Below are 18,755 nucleotides of genomic sequence, written 5' to 3'. Positions count from 1 at the left end.
AATTCAACCGCCATTGATATGTGGGTGATATATATCCATAAATATGTTTTTTAATGTATTGCAAACAAAACGGATGATTGTGAGACACAATTGTTGCTGTCTGTGATTCTGTGCAGTCAAACCGAGACCTCGACATGTTCATCAACACATCCAAGAACGTGAACCTCAATATCACTTGGTCTTCCGGCTCCACAGGTAAGGGGGGGGGGGGGAGGTTGGGGGCACGTTTGGTCGTGAAGCCACCAAATTAATGAACGACGCACACCTTGGGTGTTTCAGGACTTGTCATCTATTCTGTTCACGTCTTTTCTGTCATCAAAACATGTTTTACGGTGTAGTTTTTTCAGATATTCTATATATTTTTTTTATAAATCAGGCACTGGTATACGCCGCGTGAGTATTTCTTCACTGTTGTGTACTGAATTAACATTTACGGTTAACATCCAGGATGCATGGTATATTTTATAGTTGACCTCATGCAATAATGGTACTTTTGTCTTAGAATAATGTTTTTTTCATAAGATTTAAGTAATATTTTTTGGTTTACCATCATACATTTACGTCTCTTACGATATACACACACGCTGACGATTATATTATCAATGTATCGCTTGTGAATCTTCACGCAATTAAACCAATGCATTGAATGAATTACGTTCATTATGAAATGCAGCAACACGTACACAACTGTTGCTATGAGTGCAGAGTTATAATTGTGGACTTTTGCACCGCTATGACGAGTTGATACGTTCTGTACTCTTGGAGCTAACCGTGCTTGTATTCGAAGCGGCGTTGATGCGCCGGGTAAATTGTTCCCGGCATCCTGACACAAGCAAGGACGTGTGTGGAAGTTAACGTAATTCGGCCATAGCGCGGTCCCGAAGCCAGCTTTCTGAGCACGAGTACCAACGCTCGTACGTTCATCCTCGCTGTTCTCCCCACAACTCCATTAGGAATAGATGACTCTGTGTTCTACCTGCGCGCACAACGATGTCGTTGGTGATATTCTAAGCGGAAAATTACCGCTTTCACCCTTAATGCGTGTAACCGTGCTTTGTTATTCTAAGAACAAATTAAACAAAACAGCATTTACTGCATTATCCTAAGGAAATGATGAACTGCTACATGAATCACTTCTAATGGTGCATGCCGATTTGTTTTAAGCGCCACAATTGCGTGCACTCATTGCATTTAGTTTCGTGAGAACTGGCAATGGAGTGTTGTGATGTCACGGACGAGGTTTAATAGGCCTCGATTGTAAAATATAATTTGAGCCCATTTGAGGAATTTTTGGGACGCATTTCTTTAATCCCCATTGTGCAAATGCTTGCTTAAATTCTGGTTTAAGTTAATTTGCAATTTTAAAGCTTTCTTTTTGGTGTGGAAGAAAATGTATGAAAGATCGGTATACTCTGCAGATGAATTTTGGTCTTGTTTTGGTTTTTCCATTGTGCCATTTTAACTCACATTAAATAGTTCTCATCAAATTTACGCGTGGCATTCTAGAGAGTACATTATTCATTCAATACTCTGGGGTACAGCAAACTCATTTACACTTCTGGCAGTGTGTCGACAATAATTTCTTTGTGCAAGGATTCCCAGCACGTTTTAAAATGTATGCAGGAGTTCCAGGATAAGTGGGAGCAGATGGGCAGCACTTTTTAAATCTCTGGCCGTGTCAAATGCTAAAGAATAAGTTGATCAAGTTAAACGTTACTCTGTGGATTTCTATATTTGCTGAGTATGTATGCTAATGAAAATGTCCTCGCAATTTGAATGCACGTGTGCACAAATCTGCTCGCACATACTCATTGCCACGTAGGCTGTACATAAACAACTAATTTTCGCGCTTTTTGATACATGTTGAGATTTAAAAGCGTTACATGATTGAAACATACTTTATCCGCTGTAACGGTTTAAGGGCTGTGTTCATGAAAAATTCCCAGTTAAAATTTTCCATTTATTGTCACGTTTCATTGTTGCCATCGAAATTTGCATCGCTATTCAGTCCACGCCTGTTTTGGCTTGTTATTATTTGAGACGTGTGTGTGCGCACGCGAGAGTTTTTTTGAGACGTGCATTTACGTTTCTATGCACACATGCACTTGCGTTTTTCTTGTCCGTGCACATGACCGTGCGTGACATTTGCTTGTGCACATGTGTTGTGTGCGTTCCCCAGCGGGCACTATGATGGGCGAAGAGGTGCTCATCGTTTCGAAGGCTCAGATCCGTGAATACAAAAGCTCCTTTTCAAACGTGAAGTTTGACTTTCGAGGAAACCCCAACATCACCTTCTATGTCTACGTCAGCAACTTCACGTGGCCCGTCAAGATACAGGTTTGTTTTTATGGCGCAAGTTATGAGATGTGAATGGATTAATTATCATAATTCTAAAAATCAATCTGTTTCACATTCTGAATTTTGCTTATCCCTTGAGCAATATTATAACCTTCATATTGATTGATGCTGTGCTCAGCGAATACTTTGAAGATGCTTTAAAATGTAAAAATGCAGTACAACTTGAACGTTATTAATTTCGTAACGTAGCGCAGTATATTATAATTGCAATGATTCAACGGCATATTTCTGCCATGGGAAAATGGAGCCATGCACAAATACTGCTTGATTGGTGGTTGTCGGTTGAGCTGGAGTTTGTCTTTGTTGATCGGGAATAGTGTCTGCGTATAATAAGGCTAAAGGGATTACTGTATGGTGTGGCAAGATTACTGGGAAACTTTTTTCATACGTTGCCACATTTCTCTCATCTCCGTCCCAAGTGGATAGGTTTTTTTTGTACCAATTCTCTCTTGGAAGGTGGTTTAAACCTCTATTCTTGGTTTTGGAAAATCCAAAAAGCCTTCAAAATCCCTGCCAGCTTTTGGACAGGAGGGTAATTGGGATTAGGTGCCTGCACTTGTAGTCCAGTGTGTCTCATGTGTGGGCCCTTGCCCAACAGTTGTGAGCAGGTGTTGTGCACACGTGTGTTTAACATTTTTTAATCGGTTGTATGTGGGACAGTGTGCTTGAGTGCCAACTCTGTCGTGGACAGTGCTGTGGGGGGAGGGCCAATGCCGATTGGCCTCTCCCCTCATGGCGTCTGTGAACACCACAGTGGCTAAACGGGGGCTCTGGACGGGTGCGAGGGGCTGGTAACCCCTCCACCTTCAATTAATTACCACTAAACCACGACTTAAATATGTAACTAATAAGCTTGTGACGGAGGCCCCGGGGGGACAGGCGTTTATGACGTCTCCTGGCCAAACCCCAATTGGTGGAGCCAGGAGATTGAATCTTTACCCTCAGGGCTCCTCCAGAAACAACAAAAAACCACTACGGATGGCCACGTAGAATGTTCGAACTCTCACTGCGGAGGAGAAGCTGCCACTCCTCTGTCGGGAGCTGGACCGGTACCGCCTGGATCTCTGTGGCATTCAGGAGGTCCGGTGGACCGGTTCTGGCTCCTGCCACCATGAGGGGTGGACAGTCCTCTACTCGGGGCAGGAGACTGCCAAACAACAGAATGAAGGGGGCGTGGGAGCGTGGCGGTGAGGTGTGGGAAGCTGTAAGCCCCAGGCTACTTTGGGCTCGCCTTCCCATCAACCGGAGGCGAGGAGTGGTGGTCGTGGTTACTTCTGCCCCCACCGAAGACGAAGGAGGGATGCAGGGATGCAGGCAAAGCCGATGAGTCAGATGCCTTCTATGACCTCCTGTCACAGGTGCTGGCTAAAGTGTTCATTTTTGGTTTCAATTTTTTTTTTGCTGAATTATTGGATTATTTCTGGAGGTAATCTTTGCATGAATTGCAAACATTACAGATTGTGTACTGGGTTAATTAGGTCTTTCTAGCCAGGTGGGGGGGGGGCTGTTGAGAGACAATGCAGGATCATATCCGCAAGGGTGACCTTCGTATTAACATTTCAGCAGCATTTAAATCGGGGAGAAAAAAATACAACTTCATTCTACTCCAGTGAAAGTTAAAATATACAGATACTTTAACGTTACAGTGTTAGAATGCTAAAACAGGTCTCATACATTTATGGAACTTCTCCTCACTCCCAATGGTAGGGTGAAGCTTTCATCAAGACCACATCCCATAGCCAATGGCTCACTGCTCGGATTAAACAGAGCCCACTCCCTGAGATGGACTGTGGCATAGAGTATAAGTATTGCATATTCGTCTTTAATGTTTTAAATCTAGTGAAATACATTTCGCTAAAGTTATATGTAGTAAGTGTTCATGCTTCTCTGAGAAAAAAAATCCCATTTGTGTGTATTCTTCATATACGTGTTATGACCTGTTAACAGATGTCAAAGGCGTATGGCCAGAGTGGATTTTTATCGCAGTTTAACCCTTTCCCATTCCGAGACGTTTGCAAGTTGCAGGGTGGGTGTCCCCTTCACCTCTGAATCTTGGCACCTGTAAGCAATTCAGCGCTAATTTTAGTTATAGAGGCATAGCGCCATTATTTTTAAATACATTGTATTCACCGCAGAGAACTGTATCTACACTCTATGATAGCTGACGCCAAACTACGCCACACGCCCTCCCGCTTAAAACTTGTGCGAGCCTCGGTACTGATGAAGTAATTTTATTTTAGTTTTGATATCAGTTGGTTTTTTTGCAACAAAATAAGAGCCTAGTACAAGGCACGGGGGGGGGCGGGAGGGGGGTGGGTACAAAAACTCTGCGGACTGAGGCCCGGTCTCTGTACTCCTTAGTCCACAGATGGGGAGGATATTGGGCTCACTGCCCCACACATGTGGCCAGACTGCGAGCGGGAGCATTGGTGAGGTTATATAGGGAGGGGAAAATTCGGGATAAGGGACAAAAGTATGGGGAAGCCTTCATGCGCCTAATTGTACTCGTCCTCCTCAGAATCCCGTCTATCCCCAGAGGGGGGAAGGGGGGGGGGGCAACACCCCAAGCCCCCCCCACCTCCCTGCATGCAACAGCCCACAACAAGCTCTGTGGGGGCGGGGACCCTCTGGCTGCGAACTCTGTCGCTCTCCTCACCCTCCCCTCGAGCTTGTGGCTAGATGTTCTGATCACGCGAGGGCTAAAATATTTGCCATGCCAGAGTTTCCATGAAGAAGTTGCCGTGATCCCCCTCCAGTTTGGCAGAGCGGCCTGTACCTAGCTGTAATATCAAGGGTTTACAGTAATACGTACGCAAGATCGTTAAACACCGTTTTAGTTTCAAGCTACCCCCGCCTCCCCGAGGGCTGTTTAAACTGAGGGGGTTGGGCTTTATACCGTAGACATCGTGAAGGAGGTCCTCTGCATCTGAGCAAACCCTGGGGGGGTCTTTTGTCGTGATGAACGGAGGTCAGTTGAGGAGTCTCAAGCCCGCATCATGTCAGGCAATTTTTTTATATCGGGGAAGGACAAAGGCGTCTCGGCATTCCCGCACTCACCCCGACTGTGACGCAATGACCAAGGAGCAAAGCGATGGAAAGGGGGGAAACACGAACACCAAAACACCAACAACCTTGAGCCCAACCGCAAGCCTTGACACAAAAACAAATAAACCTCCTTGCGGTGAGACCAGAGAGCAGCCCTCGAAGCTGGGACCCTGGTTCACTTTCCACACAACAATCCTCAACGAGGAAGGGGGTCAAACAGAACTACATTACTGACTACCATCCACGCTCTCAAGACGCCCGACAGGAGATGGAGACACCAGAAAAAGAATGGGGTGGGGTAGGGGGGGGATAGAGGAAAGGGGGGCGGGAAGAGGAGAAAAACAAAGGGGGAGAGGGAAAAGAGAAAGGGGAGAGACGCACCGACACACGAGTAGGGGGACATCCAGGGAAACCCCAAGCGAGGAAAATGGCAAGAGGGAAGGGGACAGAACCAGGGTGAAGAAGAGGTGAGGGAAAGGAGACACGGCCACAGTCATTCCAACCCCCAAGTCCAGTGCGTATCTCAAGGCGGGGAGGGGAGAGAGGGTTGGGTTTTTTTTGTTTTACAGTCAGGGTCAGAGAGATCCGTTTCGCACTGCTCGCTCGGCCCATGATGTCACCGGCAGTGCTCTTCAAATTTCGTTTTGACGGTGTACAAGTACGTCGTCGGAATGGGTTCACCGCGGAAAGTAGTACGAGAAACTACGGAGAAGAGAACCCATCAGCACACGTATGGTGCTGCTAAGTAGGTGTCTGACATGAATGGCACTGTTAAGGGCCTCATTGAACGGATTAGGTTGGGTATTGCTGCGAGGCATACATCACTTCCATTGCCTGCTGCTGCTGCTATTTCAAGTGTCTGCTAGGTGGTTATAGTCAACTTTTTAGTACTGAGAGCTGTTGAATTAACCGTAACCCTTCAATTCCAATGCTAAATTTGACCATTTAAAAGGCTCCTGCGCATACAAATCCCCAAATTAATTTATCACATGTGATTCAAATTGACAGACCTTACAAATTGCATGCAATAGTTTGTGTTCAAATTTGTATGCAATTGGAGTGAAACTACGGATCTCCTATTGGTTGGTTTTACTCAAACAGCTTATATGAAACGTATAAATAATACTGGCCACTATACCTTGGAGCAAAAGGGCACCGCTCACGTTTAGATGTAGTGGACCTGACACTGACTGACTGATATCGGAATAGGGGGGCGGATCGATCATGCAAAGCTGGTTAACATTGCATGTGCATTTGTTGGCACTGACTACATCAGCTGGGCTTGCCATCTGAGTGTCGTTCGCCATAGGTGGCAATTTGTTACTCAGAAAATGCGTGAATGCAAAATGCGTATCTGCTCGTTATTTATCGGCACTCTGCGATGGTTAACGTTCTGTCCGGCTGCTTTTCATGATTGAATCTCTCTCGACAGAAATTCAAGGAAGGCTATTTCCTCCGTCTACAATTTCTCTCAAACAATGTCTGAAACTTTCCAACAGTTTTGCCTTATATTCTGATAAAGGACCAATTCCTGGAATTTTAAAGCGGATTGGTAAATCTTTTCAACAGGAGGGAACACACATTATGAGATTCAGTAGACCTCCTTCGAAGCATCAGGAACCAAGCTAAAAGTAACTTGATAAAAGGTTGAGAACATCCAAGGGCTGAAAGAATAGGTTACCCCGGCAGAGGCTGAAATATTTGAAAACGAATGAAATCGGGGAAAGCAGCAGGAGTGAGATGATAAAAGTAGGAAGCTGAAAGATTTTGGAAGCAATGTGTGAGAATCAAGGCCCACGAAGCCACAAATAGTCGTCACAGAGCTGGGAAAAATGTCATTAAACCATTGCATAAGTAGGGAGATATACATTTCTGTTGTGGTAACTCTGAAGGGATGTGTTTACTAAGCATTCCCGGGAAGGAGTTCACCCTCTAAGGCCTGGTCTCAGATGTACAGAACAGACCTTAGAGGTTGAGTATCGACTTTTCAAACACCGTGGGATCTTAGTGAATATCCAGAGGCAATGGCCAGTATTGGTGGCATCAAGACCCTTGGTTATTATTCTTCACCTTCACTTGACCCTTTGCTAATAACATTGTGTAAAAATAGCCTTTGTCAAGAATATATGAAAAAAAGAATGATATTTATACTTAATCAATTGACGCTACTAATGTAAAAAAAAATCATAGTTCGTAAAATTAAGGGGAAAAAACCCCCTCTATCATATCATCTTTATACTGTGATATCCTTAAACTAATTTCCCTCTTCTCTACGTGTGTTCATGTCTCATCGACCTCAATTTGGAAATCATCGCTGTAGTTTATCTCTTATTATATACAAAACGTCCATTGTCATTGCGCTCCTTTGGGTGACCACATTTTTGACGTGCGACCACACCAATGGTGTGTCCTCGAGCACTCGTTCTATTGCCAAGAGAGTATCCTCGCCACCGTCATTTGCTTATCACGTAGTCTCCGTCTTCATACATCAACGATGAATGTTGATTGGCTTAATGAGCAACGGACTCATCCCTCAAGTGCCACACCCACCATTGCAATGCAAAAGGTGGGGCCATATATGCATTGTTCGCTTGTTACAGGAAGGTTCTTGTGAATTCCTTTCATGTGTTCACTTCCATGTGCCTCCCCCTCTCCCGTGTTTTCATCACGTGGGAACAGTTATAGTTAACGAGCCTTTTTGCCCGTCCAAGAACGGGTGTATACTGCAGCAAATCTGAAATATTCAATAGAAAAATTGTTCAGCTCATGATTATTAATGAGGTGGGGGTTGCCCCATGTGGAGTGACGTCACCCGTTAATGGTTATTAGGGAGGGGTGCAGCATGTGGAGTGTGCGGCCTTGTGCGTTAGTGTAAAATTACACGCCGGCATGAATATTAATGACGGGAGGGGGGAGGAGGCCTCTTTTGCAGTGACCTCACGCACGGAGGTAGCACTGTGCTGCGTAGATAAATTTTTTACCGTCACTCTCTGTAAAGAGACGTCATATTTGAAGCGACTTTGCGTAATAAATTATTTGATTCAGCTCGACTTTCCTCTGCGTTAGTGTAAAAGTCCACCCACTCAAGAATGTTAATGAGGTTGGGCCTCATGTGGCGTGACGTCACGTGGGGGGGTGGGCCTCGTATGGAGTGACGTCATGCGCGGGACGGACAGACATTTCTGGGTGATTATAGTAGGTAGTGGATAAAAATGATTATAACGCGAAGGCATGTATCAAATAAGTTATTAATTGGCCTGCTTAGTAGGGGCAAAAATATGGAAAATTATGCCGTGGAATAGATTACATGCAATACAGTCCTTAACTTAACATGTCACAGTCTCATCAGATTGATTCATTTACGTACATGTATTTTAAATCCATTGTACAAAAATGATGGTATCACCCTTTTTTCAAGGCACATAGTTGCTCATTGTTTTGATATATTCTGTGCGGTAGTGCTTTACAAATGTTGTGCACTTATGTTTTATATTTAAAAAAAAAACCCTGCTAAATGATTTACAGTGAGGTTTGCAGAAAGTCACCCGCTCAACCGCGGGGCGTCGCGTTCCTGAAAATCGCCGCGAAAAACGAATTCGTGTTAAGCGGGGAGTCATCTTCCCGTAAGGATTTAACGGTAAAGGCGGGGGCACCGTTCCAGCACGTGATTTTATCATTGTTTTTATTTGACAGCACAGTTCGCCGTTTTACGTGTTTCTTTTAAAATGTGTTGTGTTTGTATAGTTTTTTACATAAATATTCAGTGCGTGTGTGTGTGTGAGAGAGATGGCGAGTGAAAGAGATAAGGGGGGAGGAAGAGGAAGGCACAGCACGCATCAGTACGCAGTAACATGCAGGATCAGTACTACATCACTTCAGTACCAGCACGATGGTACTTAATAAGTACCAGCTCCCAGAATGACCGAACAACGCTGCCAACACCCACGCCGCTGAGAAAAGTAGCCCGTCACGTGCAAGACTCGGGTGTGGTGAGCGTAATAAGAGCTTGGAGAAATGCATGCTGGGAATGACGCAGAAAGAGGATTAGAGATCACGTGCAGGTTAATGACGTCCAAAATTACAGAGAGAATTAAGCGGGCTGGGCTAGGACACGTTAACCAGAAGGGATGATGGAAGGTGGTCAAGGATGATAACGGAGTGGCAGCCAAGGAATGGATTGAGGTCCACTGCGGACATGGAGTGATGAGACCAGTTCATGTGCAGGTGCTGATGTCTTGGGGCGGTGTGGGGGACTTTCATCCAGCAGTGGATTGACAAAGGGCCCTCATCTTATTTATTTAAAATAATGATCGCACGCGGTGCTTCTTCTTTCACGTGCTTCGGAGTTGATCAGTAGCATTGGCGAGCCAATGGACAGCTTCGTTTGTAGCCTCGTGTGAGTGTCTGGAAGGGCGCTAAGCCAGTGATCGAAGTGGCCAGTTGGCGTCCCAGTGTGCCCCGTGGGTCGAGACTCGGCGACCGCGGGCGCAGTGGGCTCCTCTTCATTGTCTATTGACGTGGAAGCCGGGAGGTTCCTCTGTGGGTTCAGAGTTTAAGTGCTTCTCAGGCAACACTGGCTTCGGCCCAAGTTGCTCGCCCACTGTGCCTTAGGTTTGAATGGTGGGCACTCTGAGAGCTGCTTCAGTGTGACGTGAAAGCTCGCATTGTGCATGCGAAGCGACACGTACCTCATCTGCAAGCTCCAGGTCCGCGCAGGAATGGGGGCACGTGGCTTGATGTTTGTTCATGTTGACATTTGAAGAGCGCGCCAAGCGGTCTGCAATGAATACATTAACTTGATTTGCTGTACTGCTCACCTTTGTCCAAACACATTAATAAGTAACGCCAAACTGTTCCACTGACATTGTGGCGTAACTTTGTTTGAAAGGAGTCGCCTCATAGGATTGTACAATGCCAACAACATTGCATAATTTACCATCTTTGCCTTTGTGAACATCCAGTTCAGTGCGTATCAAGTTTATTAATAGAGTTGGCAGTAATTATGTTAATTATATGTACACATTTTTGTCTCGGGGGGGGGGGGGGGGGGGGGGGGGGGTTGGGGGGTAAACGATTCAGATTCTCCCTCGTACAATACATCTGACATCTGAAGAGACGTTCCAGAAGAGATGATCCAGGGCACACTAGCGGTCTTCATTTGACAAGCACCACGAACGTGTAGGAGAGTTTATCCGCGAGACTCCCTCCGTGAGTTACTCCCCACACCCCGGTGTCTATATCTCGACAGCAACTGTCACTCTTCGCTCGCCAGTTGTCAAAGTCGTTTTAAACTGTGCCCCTTTCTTAAAAAAAAACCCAACGATTTCAGAGCCGTTCTACATTGAAGCCAAGGCCTCGTGCCTCCGCTCAATGCAAGAGCCGTTTCGGGGCCAATGTAGACAAATTATTATTGAGGCTTCATTCTCCCCGCGCCCCCCCCCCCCCCCCCGTTTCCTATGCGTACGTACATTGTCAGTAGACCCCTCCCTATACGCAAGCGTACGCGTTTGGGTTAACCCCCCCCTCCCCCTCCATGCGTACGCACTAAATGGATGGCCGCTTACTCTGCGCGAGGTGTTAAAGTGACGCTGTCACGTGCCGGCTCTGGCATCGACGTCTTCACCGTGGAACGTAAAAAATATTTGGGCTTAATGGTAATGGCGAGGCACCGTGGGTACATAAAACGGAATTGGGTATCAATAAGTTGAGTACGTTATCGCGAAAGTACGTGACAAGGGAGAAAGGCGTACATCGATGTGTCGCTGTTTATTCATAATTATAATTATTAGTTTAATGCAGTGCTGTCCAATATTAATGCAGTGCCAATGAAACACCAACAGAGGGAAATGCTGGCAAAAGTGCTTTGAAAACAAGTCTGCTTGTACACTACCAGTCTTCAGAAGTTATCTTTGCTGTTTTTTAATATTTACTCTCTCTCTCTCTGCCTTCTGTTGTTTGAGCCCTCCCCGTTGAGCCTCTCTCTGTACTCGCAGTGTTTACACACACAAACACGGACGGTGTTGCGAATGCACACAACTCTTGGGCATAGCCCTCGTGTCTTGTGAGTGTGTATACACGGTGCATTGTTGTGTCACTTTGAAACAATATTTATGCTCGCCCATTTCACTCTGGTACCACGCTCTATCGCAGGAATGCAGGCGCTTAATTTCACCGAATCTCAACTTTTTTTGTTTTTGTTAGTTGTGGACCAGACTCCCCCTGGCAAGTTGTGCAGAAACAGCGCGTAATGAACGTCGTGCTGACATACGTGTCGACAGGTGACGCCTATCACCAGCAATGCGTGGTTTTTCTGGGGGCGTTTGATTTCATTTCAGTTTTAGTGCCCTACAGTGTGTTACATATAAGCAGCGCAGCATCATCAAGAGATATTTAGTTTGCCTTATTTCTAAGGTTTTTGCTGATGCCTCTTGACTTGTTTGGTGTGGGGGGAGGCAAATTGTAAAATTAACCAGAGCGCGCCACTTTGGGGGCGGTTTTAGCTTCGAAATGCAGGGGTGGGTGGGGAATTGAAATCGTCAACATTATACGGAGTGTGTTCACACCGCGCCACGGTTGTCCAGGCTTTTGTAAATGAATTTCAAGGTGATCTTTAGGATGTGCAGTTTTATGCATTGCTTTGCATCGGATTGCACTGACTGGGTAGGTTAACCGTAATAGAGTTTTTTTTTTTTTTGGGTGAGATTACGTGTATATATAAATGTGTCCTGAAACCCGCCACCACCCGACACAGCCAATCAGTAAGGTTTGTCATGTAAAGAAAACATGCCAATTAGTTACTAGTACAGCACAGCGGTGTGTTTGAGAGTAAACCCACAACATTTACAATTCAAGTACCGTGACGTTTCGCCAGTAATTACAACCGGCATCATCAGGCGACAGCCAGAGTTGTGGAGAAACCCTCCTCCTGTGTCGGTCTTAAATACGGGGGATTAATGTGATGTCGTTACTTGTGGGCCAATCAGCTGTGAAGGCTGGGGGGGGGGGGGTTAATGGATGCATATAGATCACAATAGGTATCCATTGCTGCATACGTGTTAAACTGGGAGGGTTAAATAGTTTTTGTGTGTGTTCAGTTGTTTAAGGGGTTATAGACGTGGTGTCTTGTATTGGGAAATAATGACTGATATGGGAGAGCCAAGAATGGCAGATCAGAGTTGTTTACAAAAGACAAATTTAGGGCCGGAGTACAGAATGACTTGGGCTATTCTAGACATTGCATATGCTGAGTTAGGGCGTAAATTAGGGGTGTTCAAGACCACCCTATAGTCCACATTAATTACTCCCAGTCCACACGCTGGCACCTTCTCGCAAACACACCCACATGCACACAACTTCACAAATACACACGCGGAGACACAAACGTACACAGCCACGCACTGACAAACACGCGTTGGCACAATTGAAAAGACGCACACTATCATGAATAAATACGCGCAAAAGCACTCTCTCACGCACATAAAGACATCCCCAACGCACGCATTCACACAAATAATGCAGCCAAAACACACAATGGCATTACTTTTAAAAAAATCATTAAAAAAATATTCTCATATACCTACTTGAAGCGCTCTAAATGTTGATGTCACTGCAGCCATGTTGCAGCGGGACCTCACGGTAGCCGTGTTGCAAGGAGGGGGGGGGGTTATTTTTGGCAGCTGATTGGCTGGTGCGGTGGGAATGATGCCAATCCCAAGAAACCAGCCTTGCAATCTCGCAAAGACACGCAGATATACTTTGCCGTTTTGACCTACGCAGTTTTCGATCCCATGGCGCATATTTTTTCCTTACTCGAAGTCCCTTGTTTGCTTAAGTGCTCCAACAGACTTTGAATGGACGGCTCTATTTTTAGATTTGTCATTTGGGATGGTGGATAATGATATGGAAAGGGGTTGGGGGTGAGCGGGAAGAGGTTTTTTTTTGTGTGGGGTGGAGTGGGGTTCGGGATGTTGATCGGGAGCTCTGTGGAACTAAGGGGGACTTGTGAGTGGAAATGCCAGCAGTATGATTGACCTTTTATGATATTTAGGTTTTTTGTTTGCAATAGCCTGTTGTTTGTTGACATGCTGTTTGAATTTGTATTGGAGTTATAATATTTCCTCCATTGGTGCTGGGTTATTGGCCATGTTGATTTACTTTTCGAATTGAATAGTTGATCTTTTCAACAACAGACACACAGAATTGGGGTACACAGCCACCGAGCGACCGACGGCACCCTCGCACAAGCGTGGCGATTCCCACCCATGCTCCGCTCGAGGGAGTCTTCTTTAAGTTCTTCGTAACTCCGGGACTCGATTCAGCTTCCGCATTGAATGCGCACATGGCCGGTGAATGCCGGTGCTGATTGTGAAACATTAACGGGCTGTGTCTCGCTCCACACTGGGGGAGAGATGTCTTCTACGAACGGGCAAACTGCTCATCGTTGGTCCCTGTCCACCCATTCCGTGAGCTTGAGACAAAATCAATTAAGTAACCATCTTTGAAATGAAATAATAATAAAATATATATAAGCAGCTGGATGGACGGTTAGAGAATGGGTTGCGAGGGTATTTCGGGCTCGCCAAAGGTTCCACGCGCAGGTGTGCGGTTCCGGGTTATCTTAACAAGGGTTGGCGGGAGAGAAAGAAATCAAGTTGCGCGAGTAAAGTGAGAGTGCAAGCCAATGGGAAACGGAGTTGCCTTTATGCTCATCATCTATTGTTGTAGACCTTTGACGGATCGATGTGTGTTGTGGGACGGGCCATTGTTCAACTTTCTTTTTTACCCCGCTCCACCGCCGCACACACCCTCGCCGCGTTCCTCCAATCTCGCCGCACTCATCGTCTGCTCTCCGAGCCGAAGGCACTTCCACTGAATGTTAAAGCGATCCGCGTTAATGTGCAGTTTTCTATATTTTTATCTCGTCTGCTGCAGCATTATTCTCTCCTGGGGTCGTGGGGGGGGGGCGAAAAAAACGACACGTCACAGACAACGAAAGTGATTGCCCATTTTTTAAAGTATCTTGCACATTAGGTTGCAGTGCTGCTCGTAGTCTTAGCTGCTGTGGGGTAATGGTTAAAGCAAATTTTGGTGCTAAATCTCCAAAGATATAGCAGCAGCTAACTGCTCGGAACTAAAGTCAGCCTGGAGGCAATGACGTCTGCCTGTTTCCATGGCGATAGAGCATGACAATTAAATCGTGCTGCCTTGTTTATGTCAAACTTTACTCTCTCAGATCTATGGGGTTCATAATATTGCTTTTCGAAAACACACGCTTTTGAAGGATGCTTCGGTTTGCAGCCAGTGAGAAAGATACCTTTTTCCCCACACCCCCCACTCTTTGTCGCTTTATTGCACCCAAAAATGACTAACCCATCACAAGTAGAAAGCCTACTGCGTCTGCAAATGCTGCGGTAATTAATATAATGATAGGTGGTCTCGCATGTCATTTATTCTTCTCTCTGCACCTGTGCGTCACCAGAACACCGGCGCTATGGCAGTGATTGCCTTGGCAAGGAATCGGCAAGCGCAGCTGTTTTTTTGTGTTTTGTTCCAGCAACAAAACAATGTCAACAGAGGTGATCTGTTATTGCTTCTTCGTGTAAACCAACCACATGGCTTCTCAGACACAAATGCATCATGTCCAATCAAATTGTAATCAACTACTTCTGTGCACGTGCGCTTAATGGCGCAGATTTACCCTCAAACTAACTTCACATCAAGCACAAAAGACGAATATTTTTTTAAGTTTATCTGTTTCTTAAGTATTGTAACTCTTACAAAAAGTATGGGTGTCATTTATTTTATCTGTAATCTTTAAATACCTAAATGGGACTGACTGCAATAAGATGACTTTAGCTTCTCTGTGACATTGGCAAAGTTAAAAGCTAGCTAGTGAGTCTTGTTGTCAGCCATATATGCTGCCCTGTCATGCCCACATGTTCACATGGCCTGCAGGTTCATACACTCGCTCACTCGCTAACTCCGCCACGCTCCAGGGCAAGAGCCGCTTTCCGCTTGAATTCTACAGATCGGCCAGCGTCCCAGTGCTTGTGTGACCTTGGCGGCTGTGGCCAGCCAGAAACCTTCTCTGCAAATTATCATCTCCAACCGTGGCAGGCTGCATGCACGAGACACGTACGCAAACACTTTCTTGAGAGAATCAATCTACATCTCGGGCATACGCTGCAAAAAATCGACGATTCATGCCAGCGTATGATTTACCCTTTTGTCTTGCTTCTCCACTTTGTTTTATTTTCAGTTGAAAGTAGGATGAAATAACATGAAAGGCAAAAACATGCTGGCATTTCATTTGATGACCACTGCTGTTTAAAAACACTATTGGAAAAAATCCATATATATACACCCATAAATAAATAATATCTTGTGTATTATTCACATGCCTCAGAAACGTGTGCATGGCTGAAGGCTAGTGATCTTTTTTTTGTGTGTGTTGACCACTGCTTTCTTATGAACGTTAAAAGTGTTGTTGCGAGCTTGCATATCACAGCGTTAGTTTTGCGACCTGTTTTGCAAGCATTTTATAATATGAAATGCTGCGGCAGCATTGCTGGTTGGTTAAAAGCAAGCGGAGGTAAATAATTTACTGTATATTTAAACATATTTTTCTTGACATTTGCCCATAGAAAAAAGAACAGAACCCATTTTGGAATGAAGAGCGATGTGAGACTTTTTTTTCTGATTCGTTTTCTTTTCGTATGATCTCTAAATAACGTCAAACATGAATGGTCAATGCACTGCTTTGTAAGCGTGAGGAGAATAATCAAATCGCACTGCTATTAACAAATCTGTGCCTCGAGTTTCCTGGCTCGCTGTTGACTGGGTTCCTCTCCACTCTAACAGTAACTCTGTTGATTTGAAGCTTTGGTGACTGCAGGAATTCATACTCTTTGGTTCTTTCGGCAAAGTCACGTGGGTAGAAATAAAATAGCTACGCGACTTTACCGAAAGAACCAAAGAGTATATAGTAACTCTGTTGTGAGTGGCTGATGTGCTTTACCACCACCAGAACTAGCTGGGCACCTGGTTGCACGGAATCTTTCGTCTACCAAATAAACATTCACTTGAATTGAAATGGGGCGTTGGGGGAGAAGTTTGGTGGATGAGACCCCGAAGGAAGTAACAAATACAGACGACTGACAGTTCATTGCTTTAACTTTTCAATTTATGCTCCGATTAATGCAATTCCTTCGCCAGAATATTCTTAATATTCGAGAGAATATAAACACAGTCTCAGAATACATTTTTTCTTGGCATTTTACGACTTCATGAAATTACTGTAATAAACTTTCCTGGGGAGGTGCAGACATTCTACATTGACACGCACTTATAGCTGAGCCGTTGGGTCGAATTATCCTGGGGTATGAGACAATGATGCTTGCTGCTACGATCGAGATTAAGATGAAACTTCCTGTTCCTCGTAGAAAAATCTGCTCATTTTTAATTGTTCTCTTTTTGTCCAATGTCAGCTCTGAGAGATTTTTGTTGGGTAAGATCGCATAAGTTTAAATGTGTCGTTAAACTCGCCACCACACAACACAGCCAACTAGTAGGGTTTGTCACGTAAACAGAACATGCCAATGCATTACTAGTACAGCACACCGGTGTGTTGGAGAGCCAAGCCACAACATTTACAATCCGAGTACGACATTTCGCCAGTAATTGCAACCAGCTTCATCAGGCGACAGCCAGATTTGTGGAGAAGTCCACCTGTTTCGTTCCTTAAATAGAGGGATAGATGTCACTTGTGAGCCCTTTACGTACGTAGTCTTGGCCAGTAGTAACTAGTTTTGCACGGAACTTTAACATTATCAAAATCAATCGAGTGTGCTTGTTGGCACGCGTGTTCTGCCACTGACAACAGTTGTATTTGGGAGTATTTAATATTCTTTTGATGTTCTTTTAGTCTCGTGCTGATCATTCGTCCTGTTTGCAACACAATAACAATGCAGATTTAAACATCATACCAGCAGTCAGTCCTGCAGTGCGGCAAGATGGTGTTAAATACAAAATGGCATCCATATGATATGTTTGTATACTCAGGGTAAAATCAGGATCCACAACATTAAATTAAGGATGAAAATAAATAGATACTGAATTCAACTCAATTTAAAATAATTGAAATGTAGGGTAGAGGATTAGGCTACATGTTAGGACAAAGGACAATGACTTAAAGCATTTGTATTATGCACAAGTACATTTCACAACATGAGTAATGGTAATAATACAAAACAAGTCCTCTAAAGTTTGGCTGTGAAAATGTCACTTCTCGTGCCACAGCGATAACCTTAACTCTTGAGCAAAGGGGACGTGATTCTAAAGTTATACGCTGGCTGTGAGTTGATTCACACTGGATCCATCCTCGTCATCTGCGGTGTTTTGCTGCTTTTCACAGAACTGCTTTAATGTGATATCGATGGGCAATATCCACTCGCAAGAAAACACATTGAGGGTTGAACTTTGTGGCGTTAAAATGAAGTAGTTGAGGCAGTTTATGGTCAGCTGGTTTTCAAATGCACTGGGCCTTCCATCAGTGGCATCAGTGTGAACAGAGCTTCATTCAGCAGTGAGTTCAACATCACTTGATGTCTATAATGACGATCACACTGAAAGCAACGCAGTCATTAAAATAATCCTGAAGTAGCTAATTTGCAAAATGTTGCTGTAGCACTCTCGTACCTTCCTGTAATAAGGGGCCATCCATTTAGTACGGACGAAAAAATCTTGTCAAAACTTGACCCCTCCCCCCCTCCCTGTACGCACGCGTACTTTTTACACCCCCCACCTTCGTACGTACGCCTGACGCACTCCCCCCCCCATCGGCGGATATTTAATCCACGCAGAAACGATCAAGGATTAATAATATTAACATGTTTAAGCGAACAGTCCACCTATCTAACTAATTTGAAGGCCAATGTAGACAAATATTATCGAGGCTTCATCCCCCCCCCCCCTCTTTCCTATGCGTACATTGTCAGTAAGTAGACCGCCCATACGCAAGCGTACGCATTTGGGTTAACCCCCCCTCCCCCCACTATGCGTACGCACTAAATGGATGGCCCCTAATCAAACAGCAGCGGAGCACGCTGTTTGTGACATTGGTGTGTGCGCGTGCGTACACTTGTCCACTTTTTTTCCTTTACCCTTGAGGGACGCTGCTCAACGGTCAAGCTGTCATCTTACGCCCCATTCGCGAACGGCGTCTAGTGGTGCAATTTCAAGGGTGACTTGCCGCTGACATCGGCGTGAATTTAAGGAGCAAATTCTTTGCCGAGCAGATTGTTCCGCGGTGAACCGGATGGTGAACCCTTCATCCTCACCCGTGCTGACATCTT

The 18,755-nt window shown here is 45.0% G+C and overlaps 1 protein-coding gene across 2 annotated transcripts in view; it reads left to right on the top strand.

Moving 5' to 3' along the window:
• Positions 1-18,755, top strand: part of ATRN (attractin) — a 305,667-nt gene that overhangs the window by 167,148 nt on the left and 119,764 nt on the right. For both annotated transcript variants that reach the window (XM_061552847.1, XM_061552846.1), the window contains exons 23-24: positions 117-195; positions 2,180-2,337. In XM_061552847.1, coding sequence (XP_061408831.1) covers positions 117-195; positions 2,180-2,337 — 237 coding nt within the window. The remainder of the gene's footprint in view (positions 1-116; positions 196-2,179; positions 2,338-18,755) is intronic.

Source organism: Lethenteron reissneri, chromosome 17, assembly GCF_015708825.2.
Source record: "Lethenteron reissneri isolate LAM-NWPU_2019-01 chromosome 17, ASM1570882v1, whole genome shotgun sequence".
Classification (NCBI taxonomy): domain Eukaryota; kingdom Metazoa; phylum Chordata; class Hyperoartia; order Petromyzontiformes; family Petromyzontidae; genus Lethenteron; species Lethenteron reissneri.
This window is presented reverse-complemented; position numbering and strand designations above follow the sequence as displayed.